This window comes from Misgurnus anguillicaudatus, chromosome 20 (assembly GCF_027580225.2).
Source record: "Misgurnus anguillicaudatus chromosome 20, ASM2758022v2, whole genome shotgun sequence".
Taxonomy (NCBI): domain Eukaryota; kingdom Metazoa; phylum Chordata; class Actinopteri; order Cypriniformes; family Cobitidae; genus Misgurnus; species Misgurnus anguillicaudatus.
In genome coordinates this window covers 26,188,580-26,207,229 of record NC_073356.2, presented here as the reverse complement: position 1 = coordinate 26,207,229, position 18,650 = coordinate 26,188,580, and the positions used below count along the sequence as shown (strand labels likewise).

General features: G+C 37.0%; 1 protein-coding gene across 1 annotated transcript; it reads right to left on the bottom strand.

The window, feature by feature from the left end:
- Positions 1-3,127: 3,127 nt before the first annotated feature.
- Positions 3,128-17,710, bottom strand: osbpl3a (oxysterol binding protein-like 3a). Its single transcript, XM_055220369.2, has 22 exons — positions 17,393-17,710; positions 13,301-13,447; positions 12,389-12,505; positions 12,229-12,282; positions 11,965-12,078; positions 11,722-11,850; positions 11,494-11,560; positions 11,282-11,385; positions 11,053-11,133; positions 10,801-10,948; positions 10,307-10,392; positions 10,068-10,199; positions 8,757-8,850; positions 8,020-8,258; positions 7,399-7,536; positions 7,249-7,312; positions 7,075-7,153; positions 6,821-6,971; positions 4,991-5,135; positions 4,707-4,833; positions 4,502-4,624; positions 3,128-4,413 (listed from the first exon to the last, which is right to left on the bottom strand). The coding sequence occupies exons 2-22, from the start codon at positions 13,430-13,432 to the stop codon at positions 4,317-4,319; spliced, it is 2,421 nt and encodes an 806-aa protein (XP_055076344.2). The 5' UTR covers positions 13,433-13,447; positions 17,393-17,710; the 3' UTR covers positions 3,128-4,316.
- Between the last annotated feature and the right edge of the window lie 940 nt (positions 17,711-18,650).

The window sequence follows — 18,650 nt, the reverse complement described above, 5'->3', positions numbered from 1 at the left end:
AACTAAACCAGCATAGACCAGCATAATTCCCATGCTGGTTTGATGCTGGTTTTTTCAGCAGGGTTCTGTATACAACACACACTTTTTTTACAAACAATTTCAAAGCCTGAACATCTTTTGTTCTTTGTTTTTTAGTCTAGAGATTTTTTTAACTCTGCAGCACAGCACGGTTTTTAGTGCTGTTGTTAATGAATATTTAATCTGTTTGTCTAGGTTTTTTGTATGTTATCTATACACCCTTGCACCACTTATATTATATTCATAAGAAGCTATACCTTACTAAACTGCAGTGGCGGCTCGTGACTGCTCATTCAAAATATGTGTTTGTTGCGTCATGTGAACCATGTGCATTAAGTGTTTTGTCAAAATAAGTGCCTGCTGCACACGCGTCAAAAGGGTTTATGATAAAAGAGGCGCTCACGTTCACAAAATACACGCAAGACACTCCCTTTACAGTAAACTCTGTTTACGCATGAGATTATGCGAGTATCTGGCAAAGGCGCACCTCTCTTTTCATAAATCCTTTAGCAGCAGGCACTTATTGAAATTACAAACAACACACATGACGGGCTACACATAGATATGTATAATAAAGGCTAGATGTCTCACCTGCGCTGCTGGCCAATTGAATGGAACTTCTGCATTTGGCGGCCATCTTACCACAGGCAGCTCGCTCACTCGTAGGATTGAGTTTATATGGTACTTTTAAATGACCATAACTTGATTAATTTTCTACCGATTTTCAAACGGTTTGGTTTGTTATAAACATCAAAGATGTACCTATGACACTGCATACATATACAAAAAAAGTTAATGAAACATGTTAAAGCATCCAGAATTATATCCACGTTAATAACGTTTGTAAGAAACCAAACCGTTTAAAAATTGGTAGAAATTGAGCAGGTGTAATGACTTCAAATAATTTGTTTCATATCTTTGTTTATTGTAGGTAAATCTGCACTAATATGATGTAAAGAAAACATAAGAAAAATATGTATACAGTTGGGGCGCTGTGGGAAAAAAGGCATGTAAGAAAATATATAGAGAAGAAGTACATACATACATTGAATGCTCTGATTAGTTGAGAAATGGTCCACAGGTGTTATTTTTCTATAAAATGCACACCTAACATGTCAAACGTCTTAAAATAACCACCAGAGCGATGTTTGTGGTAACTGTGGTATAAGAGACATTATAGGGGATTTTTTTACGCTGATATGTAGAACTTCCGCTTTAAGCGATCTTTGTGCAAGGCCACTTCTGGAGAATGACTCAATTAAGGAAATAGAGATCAATTTTGGGTTTAGTAATATCTGTTAATATAGCTTTTATTGCTATAGATGTCACTAGTTCACTTTTGTAAGCATATGGCGCTGAGATGCACCTAATGATGTTGCACTGCTGTTCATGGTATTATTGCAAATTCCTTATGTTATATAAAAACCTGCTATCATGTAATTCTTTAGTTAGGGGCCATTTTCACATAAGATGCGGCATGTCTAATTTAATATGCTGCCTGACATTAATCATATTGACTTAACATCTTATACTTGAAGGAAAGTTAATACCATTTTATTAGTTAAAGGAACAGTATGTAGGAAATTTATATCAATTAATCATAAAATGGCCCTGATATGTCACTAGACATTAAGAAATCATTTTCATTTCAAATACTTATATCACAACAGTGGTCTGGCCAGGATATTGTCATTTAAAAAGTGGAGTTGCAGCCCTCAACTGATGTTTATGTTGTCATGTTATGTATTGGCCACCAGTTGTGTGATTGCAGTACCAGATTTGGCCAAAATCCTACATACTGTTCCTTTAATAACATTTTTTTATTTGTGAGAACACAACACTTTGCATTAATACCATATATTCAATTCCATTTTATTCCTTCATATTCTCTATATAAATAAATCCCAATTTTCTCTTGTAAAGCTGCTTTTAAACACTGCAATGTTGTAAAAAGTGGCATATCATCCACTTCTAGACTCAATTCAGTCAGGAATCCAAGAAAACTTTAGTAGGATTGGCGTTGTTTGTTCGACTTACAACAGAGCAGTGACATCTAGCCTTCATTTCAGAACTGCGCCGGAAGTGGCCATGCACAAAGTTAACAAGTCCCGCCCACAAACATGGATACGTAATAACCCCCTATTGACTCCGGTCCTGTGAACGATTTAAAAAAATAATGCACACCCGCATTACCACGGGTGTGCATTATTTTCGAATATTTCGACGGCCCTTCGACAATTATTCCTTACAGCTACCATCTGATATATATATATATATATATATATATATATATATATATATATATATATATATATATATATATATATATATATATATATATATATATATATATATATATATATATATAGTGATAATTTGGGTGGTCAATCTGCATTTTAAATGGTTTTAAATATAGCTATATCAAGTAAAATTACTCTAAATCAAGCAATTTTAGCACGCCAAAGTCAACATAGATCACATAAAATGTATTTTCCCAACAACTAAATTGTGGCCAGTAAAAATGCTGAGTGGCTTTGGAAAATCCAATTTTGGAAGTCCAGTAGCCACGGTGGCTAGTAAACAAAGATGTAATGTCTTTCCATATGTCAATAGCACATTTTTGTATTTACTAGTAAAGGTATTCTGGTAAATTTATGATAATCTACCGAAATTATTGTGTAAAAAGCTTTCTGTTAATTTTTTTCCAGCAATTCATCAGAATTAATGCATGTAGTTATGAAGTCACAGTTTCCCCTCACAGTCAGTTGTATTGGAGAAGCTGTTTTATGGGTCTGCTTTATAGTTTAGATTGGACAGCACAGTCAACCATCAAGTATGGCAGATGCTTGGTGGTCTGGAAAGCACCTTGAGTTTTACCCTGCACGTATGTGTTTATGTAAGAAATCCCAATTGTAAATAGCCTGAATGAAGATCCTCTATCAAGTTGAGGATCTTCACATTGTTACACAATTAGCCATTCGGCAAAGCAGTAACTTTTCCAATTGAATTTAAGCTTGTAGCTAAATAATGACTAACAAAGCAATGAGTGAAGCAATAGGTGAATACCCCGAAAGCGTCTCCCATGAAAACAAGGAAACTTTCTTTGATATGTGCGTATACCATTTATTGCGCAAACCAAACATGTCGTCAGTCATCGTACACTGATGCAATTCCTTCCTGATCTCTAAAAGAAACGATTCCCTTTTTGTAAGCATTTTAGACTTCATAGAGAGAAAAAGTTATCACATCTAAAACACCACGCCCACAAACCTCTCAGAAAACAGAACATTATCAAGTGTAACAGACACACCATGTATAGACTATCACACGCTTGCTTTCAAATACATACATAAGAAGACCACACATGTACAACACAAACTTAATACCCAACATACATCACTCATTTCAACAGTAACTCTTATTTCAGATAACGTTACACGTTTTCTGCATTTTTTCAATTTAAAGAAAAATGACATTCATTATTGCAGCATGACCAAGACAATTTACAGATATTTTCTAATTATTCCCAGTAATACTTTACAATAAGGTTGTATTAGTTAACATTAGTAAAAGCATGAGCTAATATGAACTGACAGTGAGCAATGTAGTTTATCCTCATTTACCAGTTCATGTTAGTTCACAGTGCATCAACCAATGTTCTGTTACTTTAGTTCATATTTGCTAACGCATTAACTAATGTTAACACATACAACCTTATTGGAAAGTGTTATCTTATTTCCTAATATACCAGAGATATTTGGGGTCATACAGCTGGCAGTTACTCAAGTGTGCATTTATTTTTTTCATATAGTCCAAATTGTTCTGGGATAAATAAAAAATATGAAAACAAATAAATAAGAAATAATATTTTGTGCAAAGATAATTAAGCCAATTGCAAGATATTTTGCATTATATTTTTTCTGACAATTACAAAAAATTCTGACTGTTGAATTATTACTATAACGCAGTTATTATTATTATTTTCTACAGTCATTAAAATGGTGGGGCTATTCTGTTTCATGATCATGTATCCTCTGTTTTACACCACTGCATTTCTTTTTTCTTACTGAATGTAAATAAACTACATATAACCAGGCACTTACAACAGTCCTTTCTCAATTCTTTTACAAGTAAACAGCACCAAGGTGTGCCAAATAAGGCATACATGTGTCTATAGATACTTTCTATATTGTGCTATACGTGTCTTATTAACAAAAATGTGTGAATCCAGATTTTGTTAATCTATAGCTATAACCAGAGTAGAAACTGTATTGTCAATGAAATAAATCCACTTTGGGTCACCAAAGCACAGGAAATTCCAGTTTGGCGAATCCAGGGTCCTTCCTGAGGTCCCAGTATGTACAATTGCTCACCCAGGAGTCATCTTCAGCACGCCTGATCGAATTAACAAAACAACTTTATGGACATGACCTTGTTAAACACCACACACAACTGCAGCTTTGTGTTTAGGACAGTTACTTACTCGAAGAAGCGGGGTGAGTGCGTCATGTTGTTTTCTTGTAGGACTCTTCTCCTCTCTCTCTGGAGCACTTCAATTCTTTCCTTCTGCTCTTCTGCTCCTGTAATATCACCCTCCTCCAGGAGTCTAACGTAGGGAGGGATATTATGTAGTTAACGGCATACAAAACAGCGTAGGATCTGTGCAATTGTTGTAATTATGCAGTTACCTTTGATCTGGTCTAAAACGTGTATCTGTTGGGGGTAAAAGGGGTTTCAGACTCTCCTCCAATTCATTTAACTCAATTGCAAACTGTGTGAATCCATAGTACTGCTCATTGTCCTCAGGCATGGGATCTAAATGTGGGCACACAGACGTGCATATACTGTTTAAGCAGCACATATTGGTACATACAGCTATGGGCTTAGCGCCCTCTTGTGGTCATTGACTACAAAACTGTATGTTACAATTATATACAATTTTTTTGTTATGCTGACTTGGTCTGTAACTCACCTGCTCTCCATATGCAGGTTGCCGAGGTCGGTTTCCCCAGGTACAAAGCCTCGTTCCATTTGCCGAATAGAGTATGAATGACACGCCCATCTGAATCAGTGACCACGGCCTCTACCTCATTAGCATTCACACCTCCAGACCTCGACTGAACATGAAGAAAAACTCATGATGATTAATTGAGATACATTTAAAGGGATACTCCAGTCAAACATCAAAATTTCTTACATGTGTCCATCATCTTTCAGCACATTTGGAGTTGGAAAACAGGGATCAGGGAACAACTTCTGACTTTAAACCCCCCAAAAGTGCATTCATCCCCCACAGAGGCAATCCACATGGCTCCAATCGGTTAATAAAGGTATTTTGCGGTTAATCGATGCGATTTAATTAGAAAAATTTCCATATTTCTTATACTCACACGAATCATGAGAGTTTTATCGTAGTGAGCATTGGTTGTCATGGGTACGTTGCGCAGTGAATGAATCAATTACCAGCAGAAGACCTTTATTAACCCCTTGGAGCTATGTGGATTACTTCTGTGAAGGATGGATGCACTTTTCTGAGATTTAGGGCCCTATTCTAACGATCTAAGCGCATTGTCTAAAGCGCACGGTCTAAATGGGCGTCTCCAATGCCACTTTTGCTAATTTAACGACGGGAAAAATGGTTTGTGCGCCGAGCGCACGGTCGAAAAAGTTTGTTTATATTCTTCTAATGAGTAATGGGTGTGTTTTGGGCGTAACGTGCAATAAACCAATGAGAGTCTTATCTCTCATCCCCTTTAAAAGCCAGTTGCGCTGGCGCTATGTCTACTCCCTATTTAGATGACGGACTTTGTAAACTGAAGCATTTCAGCACTCAGACAGCGCCATGGGATTTTTAAAAAACAATACTTAAAATGTTTCTCATCTCACCATATTTACAGGTACAGAGTCATCATATACAATAAATCCATAAGGTAGCATTTAAAAAACAATTAAAAAACAGATGCATTTGTTTAAAGCAAAGCATTTATTTACTTACCAGGCTACAGGTGAAGCAGCTCTTTACGCCTTCTAACGTCTTATAATTAGTCCTCATTTATGTCCAAGAGACTCAATAATAATCTTTTACATTCAATCCTTAAATCTTTCATATTTAAAAGCTTTTTTGTGCTGCTGCACATTCATGTATGTGAAAAGCAAACTCGTGTTGTCATCCCATTTATAAGCGCATATTAGTAACGCGCTCTTTAAATAACAAAAAACACTAGTGCGCCGTTTTTGTTGGTCAATGGCGTAGTCTATTTTAGTTGCCTCAAAATAACAACGCCCTAACAATGTGCCTGAATACATCTTGTTTTCAGACCAGAATGCCCCTGGGCGCAACATTGGGCGCATATGCATTTGTTATTTAAACAACGTGGTGCTAAACGTGAAAAGGATAATTGCGTTGGGTCGAAACTAGCAAAAGACACTTGCGTCGCGCTTTGCGCCGGGTGTATTATAGAACCCTTAAAGTAAGAAGTTGTTCCCTGTTTCTACTTTTATAAAGCTTGGAAGAGCAAGGACATTTACTAAAACAACTCCAAATGTGTTCGTTTGCAAGATGATGGACATATGTATCTCGGATTGCTTGAGGTTAAGTAAATCATTGGGTAATTTTGATATTTGACTCGAGTATCGCTTTAATTCTATAAAGTTAGGGGATCGTTGTATTACATTTCTTATTCTATGAAATGAAATGACGGACAAAAATGTACATAAAGATGATGAATGAAACCTTTGTATATGTAGATAAAGGCCTACTTTCTCATTTATTTCAAGGTTTTGGATGTCTTAGTTATCCCACCTTAAGAAAAGTGACTTTGCAATGACTGACATCTCCCTCTGTGGTAGTGTGCTTGATGGACATTTCCCCATAATGCTCTATCCAGCGCTGACCACTCAGAATGTTATGAATGCAAGATGTGACTTTACTCCATTCGTAATGATCCCCAGAACTGAGAATGACCAGGTGAGAGAAAAACAAGATGCTAAGAAATTACACTGGAGTGATGGAAAATTAGGATGAAATGAAATGTGATGTATAATAAATCAAGGTACCCTGGCAACTCCAAGTACGTGACTCCCATAGGAACAATTTCCATAGATTTTCCCCAAAACTTATTCTTCCACCTGACATCTGATAGACAAATACAGAGAATAGACACAGTTAAAAAAAAAACTAAAATCGTAATAAATTTTGTCAAGTAGCTCAGCCAATAGCGTTTCAGTCACCTTGCCAGAGAGTGTAGTTCTTGGATTCACAATGACAGGCAGACACAGGTGGGTGGTGACTGACCTGTAGGTTAGGATGCACAAAGTGTGTGAGTGAGCATAACGTGAGCATAAAAAGCTTTACATTTTGTAAGAAAAAAAATCTGTTACCTGCTCAGAAATAAAACGGAAACCTTTATCTGGTCGCAAACACTCGTAAGTCTCTCCCAGCATAGGATTAAAGGGTTTTCCTCCTGCTCTAGTGAACGAACATGCATATGCAGACACAGCAAAAGCTGCTACGTACACCTACACAAACAAAAATTTATAATAAACCTGCAAAGTATTTAGTCACATGACAAACTAAATGCACAAATGTTGTTAATATTGTTTTAAAGCATATGGATTTTTTTATTCTTTAAACGTTAGTGAAACATATTAAAGGCGGGGTACATGATTTAAAAAAAAACACTTTGGAAAAGGGAGTCTAGTCGGGCCGAGTACCAAAACACACTTGCAGCCAATAAGCAGTTAAGGTAATGTCTACTAACCAACATCGTTGCCTGGGTTGCGTATGTGTGGGGCGGGTCTATCAAAAGAAGGTCCAGATTCTATTGGGGTAGGGCCGTGTTTGTTAAGGTGATTTCAAATTTCAACATTGGCTTTCAGAGATCATGCACCCTGCCTTTAATGTAATAAACAACTTTTGTTAGAAGACCTGTGTGACCCTGAATGGGAACCAACTTCATAATCCACCAAACCATACATTTGACCATAAGTGTGTGATCTCACCATTCGCATGTGTGGGTCATGTGTGTTTGCAGCAGTGTCCAGCAGGTGGCAGTACTCGATTTCCTCACACAGTCTCTGCAGGGTGTTGATTGGCTCATTGAGTGAAACAGGCATTGCCACTTTCGATAGGTCCTTACCGATGTTACTGCGCAAGATACTCCAGAGATTCACACTCTCATTTATACGTGCGCTCGGTAAGCGCTGCCGCCGCCTCACCGTATTTTCATTTTTTTCGTTTTCTAAATGACACAAAAATACAACTACACTGTAAAAAATCAAAGTTGAATCAACTTAAATCTGAAGTTTTTAAGTGAAAATTTAAGATATATTTTTTAAACTAATTCAATTAGTAACCAAAAATATTTAGACAAATTTAAACTTAAAATTTTCACTTGAAGTGAGACAATTTAGGTTGAAAAAGCCTACATTTTTTAGAAATTACCAATTGAAGGAATTTTTAAGTCGATCCAACTTAAAGGGATAGTTCATCCAAACCAAACCGTTGGTAGACCCCATTTACTTCCATAGTATTCTTTTTTCCTACTATGGAAGTAAATTAGGTCCAAAAGCTTTTTGGTTATAAAAATTTTCAAAATATCTTGTTCATCAGAACAAAGAAATTTATACAGGTTTGTTACAACATGAGGGTGAGTAAATAATGACAGAATTTTCATTTTTGGGTGAACTATCCCTTTAACAAAACTGTTCTGTTGGACTGTCATAAAAGTGTCACTCACCTAAGTTATCACTCATGCTGCTAGACTCAGTCCTGGAATAATCCACTGACGTGCTGTCACTGACATCACTGACGTACGAGTCGTCGTCTGAAACCTGGTTGCATACAAACTCAAGTTCATGCAATGTTCTCCTATAAACATTGATGTACAATATAACATGTTTTACATTTATATAAGTATTTATAGTATTATATAATAAAGTATTTTTACACTAAATTTGTGAAAAGCCATTTGCTGTAGTCAGATTTAGCACAAATCTATTTTTTAGAACTTTTTCATTTATCCAACCCCTTAAAGGGATAGGTCACCCAAAAGTGAAAATAATGTCATTAATGACTTGTGTTTTTCCAAACTCGTAAGACCTCCATTCATCTTCTGAACACAGTTTAAGATGTTTTATATTTAGTCCGAGAGCTTGTTGACCCTTCATTGAAAATCTATGTACGGTATACTGTCCATGTCCAGAAAGGTAATAAAAACATCATCAAAGTAGTCCATGTGACATCAGTGGGTCAGTTAAAATGTGTTGAAGCATCGAAAATACATTTTGGTTAACAAAAATTACAACTTTATTCAGCATTGTCTTCTCTTTTGCGTCTGTTGTCATCGAAAATACATTTTGGTCCAAAAATAACAAAAATTACGACTTTATTCAGCATTGTCTTCTATTCTGCGTCTGTTGTGAAGCGCATGCGCAAGACTAAAGTCACGTGACTGCAGTGACGCGGATGACGTACGAAGCGGCTAACGTGTTATCTGGTGCGCCTCCGTTTTTTTTTTTTGTACACCCAGGCTACGTTTACAGTCTGAGGGAGACGGACGCTGTAATTTTGAAAAAAAAAAAACTTCACAAACATGTCTGAGGATAACACGACATCCGTGTCACTGCAGTCCCGTGACTTTATTCTCGCGCATGCGCTTCACAACAGACGCAAAAGAGAAGACAATGCTGAATAGGGTCGTCATTTTTGTTATCTTTGGACCAGGGTTTATTTTTGATGCTTCGACACGTTTTGGCTGGCCCGCTGATGTCGCATGGACTACTTTGGTGATGTTTTTGTTGCCTTTCTGGACGTGGACAGTATACCATACGTAGATATTCAATGGAGGGTCAGAAAGCTCTCAGACTAAATATAAAACATCTTCCGAAGATGAACGGAGGTCTTACGAGTTTGGAACGACATGAGGGTGAGTCATTAATGACATTATTTTCATTTTTGGGTAAACTATCCCTTTAAGGGGTCGGATAAATGAAAAAGTCCTATAACACATCATTTTTGGGTGAACTATCCCTTTAACTAAAGTTCTCACCTCATTGTCAGACGAACTACCGGACAGCAGATATTCCTTAGCATCGAAAAACTCTGACAGAGACTCTGGGATTGACCCACGACTTTCACTACACGTTTGCTGTAGCAAAGGATGTGGCCCATCGTGAACGTCCTGATTGGAGGAAAGGTTATAAATGTCACAAATGGCATTGTCGATTTTAACCAATACCAATGTAGAGATGTTTCTCTCTCTAAAGCGGATCACAAAAACACAAATACCTTTTCACAGATCGTCTCCAAAGTGTTTTTGACTCGGTCTCTCTCTGAACACAGGGAAGCATACGCTGAACGGAGAGTGGAATTAACTAGAACAAGAAAAAAAGAGATTAGGTAAAAGTATTTATATCAGAATGCCCAAAGTGTGATGCATAATAGGCTTTATGCCCATCTGCACTACTTCCTGAACTTCAGCTAGCTCCTTGTTTCCCGTCTGCCATTATTGGACAAACTGATTAATCCAGGTGTGCCTGATTATTGTTGTTGTGACTACTGAGGTCAGGCACACCTGGATTTATCAGTTTGTTTGTGACTACTGAGGACAGGCACACCTGGATTAATCAGTTTGTCCAATAATGGCAGACAGGAAACAAGAAGCTGGCTGAAGTTCAGGAAGTAGTGCAGCTGGGCATAAAGCCTATTCATATATATTTGTAAAAAGACTAGTTTCAAAGCATCATATAGAAAATGCTAGAGAATAAATCTTCGGTAGTCACCAGTGCCAGCAAGCCGACAAAACTCCTCCCGCATTTGAGAGGCTTCTGTGGGTGAATCTGGGCTCTCTAGACACAGGTCTGGAGAAACAGGCTCTGAATACATCAAGTTTGGATGTGAAACATGCAGCCTAGATGAAGTATCAGGAATCTGAAACATGAAAGACACCATGTGTGATGTTACGTGCAAAAGTGCACAATAATGAATTTGAGTGCATGTATGTACAGATAAAAAATAAATCAATGCCATTTAACCTGTGCTGTGTTTTTATTATCCTTGTTGTAATTCTTAGATCGCCACCTCCGTCTACGTTTAGATTTTTTGAAGCTTCCAGCCTTTGGACACACACCAAACACATGCTGATAAGGACATTTTGGATACACAGATACACCTAAACACGTTGACACAAACATTCCCAGACAGAAATCTGGAATATGGACCACAGAGTGTATGAGATTTGCATATGGGTGCGCACATCATTACCTGCAGTGTGTTGATGGCAGGTGCAGAGAAAGCTCTATGCAGAACTTCCATATTTTTAAGCAGAAGGTTTAATTCCAGTAAAGAGGACTCACACTCTGTCAGATCTAACAAATATAAAATAAAAGCTATTATCTATACAGTATCTATATGAGACAGACATTATTTATTCAATTCCACTATTCAGTCTGTATGCAAGGATACTTTGCAGATACCTTTACAACACTTCTCCAGGTCGGGCGAGTTTTGCCGCCAGTTGTTCTTTAAAAGAACCGAAAAATGCTAAAAACAGACAAAATGTGTGGTCTGATTAGATTGATATTGAAAGCAGATATGGTGATATAAAAACTCTAGTATATTTTTCCTGTTGATAATATGTTTGGTCTAAATGGCTGAATTTTACGCTACAATGTGATTGGTAACTGAATAAGTAGAGTAAATACTCTTCTGTTGAAGGTGTGGTCAGATTGCTGCTGTCGATCATGAGGTTCCATCGCGATCTCATTCTGACGGTACATCCGATGATTACGTAGCTGCGTCACCCACTGGTTAAACAAATCCTGTGACTTCACCTGCAAACATCATAGCAAATAAAGTCTGTGCCAATATTTAGGATTAATAACAATGTGTGAACAGACATTTGGAGTGGTTTAGGACAAACATAGCAGGAAGGCTATTGTAAATACCTTCAGGTGATAGATACTATCCTCTGTATTCAGGTCAATGCACATTGACTTCTTCTTCATGGCCATAACAGAGAGACCAACATCAATGCGCCCTCGTAATCTCCCCTTCTTCAGCTGTGAAATGGATCACATAGTGAGGAACGACAAAGTCGTCAAAAACTGAATTAAGGACATTTTGCACTTTACAAAGCAAAAATATAAATTATAGGCACCAAAACTTCGAAACATTTTTTAAATGTTAATTCTTTGTGCTTTTATACTCACATCATTCCCTGTCTTGGCATATGTTAAGATCCCCTTTTCAAGCAGGAAATATCTCTGTTGAACATATACAGACACAGAAAGAAATGTCAGTATTTATTGACAAATATTATTTATATAGGCCTAAAAGTAATTTTTTTAATGATTATCTATATCATGTGACCTTATGCCATCCTTTCATGGGCCACTTTCTCTTCTTTAGCAAAAGGCCCTCTTGCTTTTTGGGCTTTTGGACATGTACCGTCAATTCCTTTAAGTCCTCAAGCACCTCCCAGCTGTCCTACATTACAAAAATACACAGACAAAGTGATGTTAAACAACCCAATTGAGATGTGGCCTTTAAAGGGACACTCCACTTTTTTTTTAAATAGGCTCATTTTCCAGCTCCCCTAGAGTTAAACATTTGATTTTTATAGTTTTGGAATCCATTCAGCCGATCTCCGGGTCTGGCGTCTAGCATAATCCATTGAATCTGATTAGATCATTAGCATCACGCTAAAAATGACCAAAGAGTTTGGATATTTCTCCTATTTAAAACTTGATTCTTTTATAGTTACATTGTGTACTAAGGCCGACGTAAAATGAAAAGTTGTGATTTTCTAGGCCGAGATGGCTAGGAACTATACTCTCATTCTGGCGTCATAATCAAGGACTCTGCTGCCGTAACATGGCTGCAGCAGGCGCAATAATATTACGCAGCAGCCGAAAATAGTCCCCTTAGTAACTTTCAATAGCAGGGACTATTTTCGTGCACGGTGTAATATCATTGGTTATTTTTGAGCGCAATGCTAATGGTCTAATCAGATTCAATGGATTATGCTAAGCTAAGCTAATTTAGCTAAGCTAAGCTCAAATTTTTAACTCTAGGGAAGCATATCTTTATTTTAAAAAAGTGGGGTGTCCCTTTAATCATTTAAAGAATCAATTAAAAACTGATTATATCAATAACAATTCAGTACAGAGAAACATTACCAGCTATAGACAAGTTTCACCTGTTTAACATTTGTCTTTACATAATCTACATTTAATAATTTAGCAACCACTTTTATTTAAAGATTTAAGAAATTTTTCTTACCCGTCTGTCTTCAGGTGAAGAAGTACTCTCTTTCCTTTGAGGAATTGATGGGGTGGCTGGTGTGGCTGGTGAGGAGGGCACAGGTGATGTTATCTTTGAAGATGGCACCACGTTTTGCTCTTCTGAACTCATCTTGAGATTCAATTACTGTGGAGAAAAGAAAGGCAACTTGCTCAAAACAAAATTACAACAGTGCCCATTACATCCAATGTCCAGCAGAGGACGGCAGAGAGCACAAGTTTTCATGTTCACAAAAGAAGAAAGATAAGAAAACCAACCAAAGCATACATATGTATTTGAAATTCCTAAATATTATATATCCTAAGTATTATATTTGCTTGACCTTGAAAAGGTTTGTTTCAGCTTTAATATACACAACTCATGGGGACTCGTGTCACAGGGGACCTATCCATGGAAATAATAAACCAAATGTGTGTGTGTGTGTGTGTGTGTGTGCGTGTTCAGAACACATTGTTTTGGGAGAACAGGCATGTATGTACTAAGCTTGGGACAAACCGTTCTTAGCCTTTCTTCCTTCAGTGAACCATGCAGTATGTACACAACCTCACAAACACACATACTTGAAGGATAGAGCCTGCATGGGGTGCATTTTGAAAAGTTGAGAACCACTGCTTTAAAATAAATAAAGTCATTTGGTTTTATAAATATATATTTTTGCCTTCCTGGTTTGACGTCAACAAACATCAGTAAATCACATGCAGTGTCAGCCTCATTATTAAAAAGACTTGTGATCTTATCCTGTAAAATGACACGGTTTCACAGCTATTCGTGAAGGTGTTTGACCTTTTCACATGACAGGCACTTCAAAGCAAGTAATTGCTGTAAAACCGTGGGCTGCAAGGTTTTGTTTGCATGGTGCAACAACACAAAGGTAATTGTGTGGCTTTCTCTGTGATACTGCCAGAGAAGAGACATCAGACAAGCAACATTACAAAATAACATAAACTCAAAACTGATTACAAATGCACATGCTGAGATTAGTGCTATCAAGACACTTTAATTTAAAATCAAAATGCACAACCGTAGAGCTAAAGACCAAGTGAACACATCATGACCACTTGTACTCCAGTCTGTCCCTTCACATATATACACAATACATTAATCAAACTCAAGCAAAACATAAACACATCCGTCAGAAGTTAAAACGTGTATATAATGTTTACTGTTAAAATTACTTTCATAGCTTCTTAATGTGGGAGTCCGCACATGAGAGAGATAGATGGTGCGACAGTGAATAGACAGTAAAGACAAATAAAAAAAAATATTTGCTTTTACATGCTAGCAGCTTCCTTTTGGTAAACATGTTGTTATTCTGTACATATATAAACACACTGTGTTCCCAAGCATTTAAGAAGGTTACTTTCTCTATTCTCTTTCATGCTTGAATACACGTGTATGTGTGTGAAAATATCTGTAACTACTACCAGCAAATGTTTTTTTAAATGCAGTCTTTCAGTTTTTGTTTGCAGAGCCAGACTTGCCTAACATGGCTAAACTGAAGTGTGTGGGTGTGAATGTGTGTAAGTGTATGTTGGTTTTTGGGAAAAATGAATTCCTATGGTTCAGTGTCCGTGGGTTTGTGCACACAACAAACATTTAAGCAGAAACCGCCCGCATAGGTGATGAATATACACATATATGACTACACACTTGCACTGCTAATAGAAATGTGTTTAATGCAGTCATAAAGATCAATGCATCAGCAAAATATTGCGGGGACTTTTAGTCACTCCTACGGTTTCTTTCAGCGAGGCATTTTTTGAAATGAAAGGCAGGAAGGTATGCAAATAGAGCGAGGAAGAGGTTTCCTTTAACCCTTTCCTTTCCTTTTAGATTGCTGAAAACATAGTATATCTAAGTAAACACTAGAGTCATAAGTCAAGAGAGGCCATGAATTTATTGAATTACAGTGATTTTAGTGCTGATAAAGGTGGGTTACTTTTAGGAAGTCAGGCATGAGCCCCAGCTATATATGGCAATTGCTCATATGTATCTTAAGTATGACAACAGACCCCAATGTTCAAGATATAATTAAATTCATAGCTGTTAATAATAATAATAATAATTTCCTAAAGAAAATGTGAATGGTGCTGGCCTATGCAAAACAAAAAACATAAGCTATTTTGCAACAGCTTTGATCATGCCTTATTCACCCCTATTCAAATTTGTCCAACCAGCACTATCAATTTTCAAATCCTAGTAGTCTTAGTAAGTCATGATTCCTGCCATAGTCAATTTTGCATGCATGCCATTGAGCACAGATTGTCTTGTCTTGTGATGGTGAATCACTAATAACGTAAACAGAGAGAAAAAAAAGGCCAAACAGTATGATCAGCACTAGTTGTGCCAAACAAAAACCAAAACCAGGAACAAAGCTCACTTTAATGGAAACTGACATTTTAAACACTGACATCTGTGGTACATGTAAAAACATAACGCTTTGGTGTATCTACAAAAATGCACACAGACCAGCCCTTAATAATCCCTGTCAATCATCAACGGCATGTAACTTAGTCATTGCATTAAATAAGCTGTAGGATGAGGGCTGTGCATTGGAACCAATGGCAATAAAGCATTTAGGGGCTACTATAATAATACTCAGACTTATTAGAGAACACAGTAAAATGGGTAAAGGTTGTTGATTTGACCTTGAAGGATAATGAACAGTTTATTGTGGGTGTGGGTCCAACAAGGTGACATAAGAGTAGTCAGTGATATAATTAGGGAAATAACAACAAAAACTCTCAAGGTCTTAGAAAGATAACCCGAGTAGAAATTTCACTGGAACTTTAACCACATACTCGGTTTAACAAGCATGGGTAATAAAATCTTACAAAACCACGTGTGTTGGTAAGTCAGTGAACGGCACAACCTAACGTATCCTTTTGTACCTTTAAAAGAGAAACATGGATAGGAAGTAGTGACTACACATGAAACTGCTTTCAATTACTTTCTTCAAATGCAATCTACTGTAACTTTAGACTCTGGAAAAAAGGCACAATGATTTGTGTTGTTTCATGAAATGTATGATCTTAATGAACTTTTCTTATTAGCTACAAAACATTTTGGTTTATGGAAAACTTGTTAAAACAGTTCATAAGTCACTCAAAACACATGAAAAAATAAAGGTTCCTAAAAGATGCATTGTAGGGGTGTTTGGTTCCATAAAGAACCTTTAATATCCACAGCACATTTTTTTAGCACAAATTCCACTCTTATGCGAGAAAAAAGGTTCTACAGACTATAAAAAGGTACAAATAAACACATAAATACTGGTTCTTATAAGAACATTTTACTAAAGGATTATTTGGGGAATTAAAAACTGGCCATGACATAACTGTGAAGCACCCTATTTATAACCTTTATTTTTAAGACATGAAAGTCTCCCTAAACCACAGCACTCATGACGTCAATAATGTTGTTCCATATGGCCAAAAAAGCCTAATCAATTATGAACACCACTAAAAGAAGATGCTTAACATCACAAATAGCAAACTATTATACAAGCAACATAATATTTATATTTGTGGTTAGATCTGAAAGGATGTGAGTCTGCGTATTTCCGTTACCACAGCAACGGGGATGCGCCGGTTATCGAGTTTATCTGACAACGACCACATAATATTAAACATTCAGCCTCTTAACTGAAAACAAACAAACTACAAGGTTCAATACAGGTCTCCAAAAATCTAGTTAATAAAATATGTAAGATCTTGCCTAACTTTAACGTTAACTGTGACACATCGATGAGTCAGTCTATCCAAACCAAAGACCAAAGAAGACTACATTTGTTTCCTATGAAGGCGTCTAAAAAAAGCTAAAGTTAACGAGGGACCTTGACTGCTGATTATGGTCTGTATTATAGTCTAAACACACAGACTTATCAATTCATTGACGTTACATCCACTGACGGTCTATTGAAGTAGTAACTTTAAAACTGACTATAAAGCCACAGCGACAATACGATATTAAAGCCTAATCACCTTTCCCGAAACGTACAACAACGTTGTTCGTAATTAAAAAGCATGCATATACATTTTCATTTACCAAAATTCAAAACTCAGTGCCTACCACCGTTGCCAAGTTCAGAGTGACAGCGTGGCGCGACGAACCCGGTGTATCGTCGCGTGACCGATGGTCCACTTATCAGCAGGTTTATACTTCGGACCTAGTGACTGTCAACCGCCATCCCTTTACGTTACCTGCCGATGTCAGATATTAGGTAACTTCCTCCTTGGAAGGCTATCTCGTACGAAATATCCGTGACGTACTGCCGTAATCCGATAATAAAGGGGAATGTGGAAGTAGCCACAGGTTTTAAGTTTTGGGCTACTGGCTCAGGTTTGTATGCAGTTGATGTGTTTTGAGTTCCGCGGTGAGGTGAGCAGGAAGAGGGCGGGGCTTCTTCTTCTTCTTTTTCTGGATTTGATAGCAGGTCGCGAACAGGGCGGAGATTCAAAGTGATTGACGTTTAGAAAAGCCAATGACGTTACGTAATTCAGGTACATTCAGGTAAGCGATTTAAAAATATCTATGGTCTGTTAGGCAGAATAGCTGATATATTCGTTAAATCCTAAGTATATATATTTTTTCCATATATTTCATTTTAAATAGCGTGAAAAATACTGTTTAAAAAAGTAGAAAGTATGTTTCGAATTAAAGAAGCATTCTAGAATCTAACATCCTAAGGAACCGTCCTAAATCGTGGTCAGTTCGTGTGAGTTCATTTTAAAGCACTGTCAGCTACCCAAGACTGTTGGTTCATCTTCATGCCTCCACGTGACCATATACAGTGCTCACAATTCTTTGTACAATATTAGCTGCTGCTATATGAATTGTGGGTGTATGCATGACAATGTTTAATTCATCGCTAAATCGTTGCTTTGAATGCATATGCATGAGAATAAAAAAAATGTTGCATGACCTGAAATAAAAAACCTGAGAGAAAACCTCTCCAACGTCATAAGGGGAGGGGCTACACTCCCAGGCTTTTGTCCCACTTTTGTTCTTTCTTAAGGTTAGACTACTGGGTAGATTTAAGGCAGTACTTTGAATGCAATGATTAAATGTACGTTATTGTACAAACATCTTATGCAGTGCACACAAGTTTTTACTCTAGCTCTGGGCTGTTTGATGGTGCTCAGTGACATAAGGTTTTTAAACCCAGAATAGACTCTTGAAGGCAAGAAGAGCTCAACCATTAATATGTAATGCTTTCTGATCACATTACATTGACTTTTCAATTTTTTCTCAAACTAAATGTGTTCAAAAACATCTGCTGCTAAGTTGTCCAGTAAAATACAATTAATAATGAAACTTCAGCAAAATG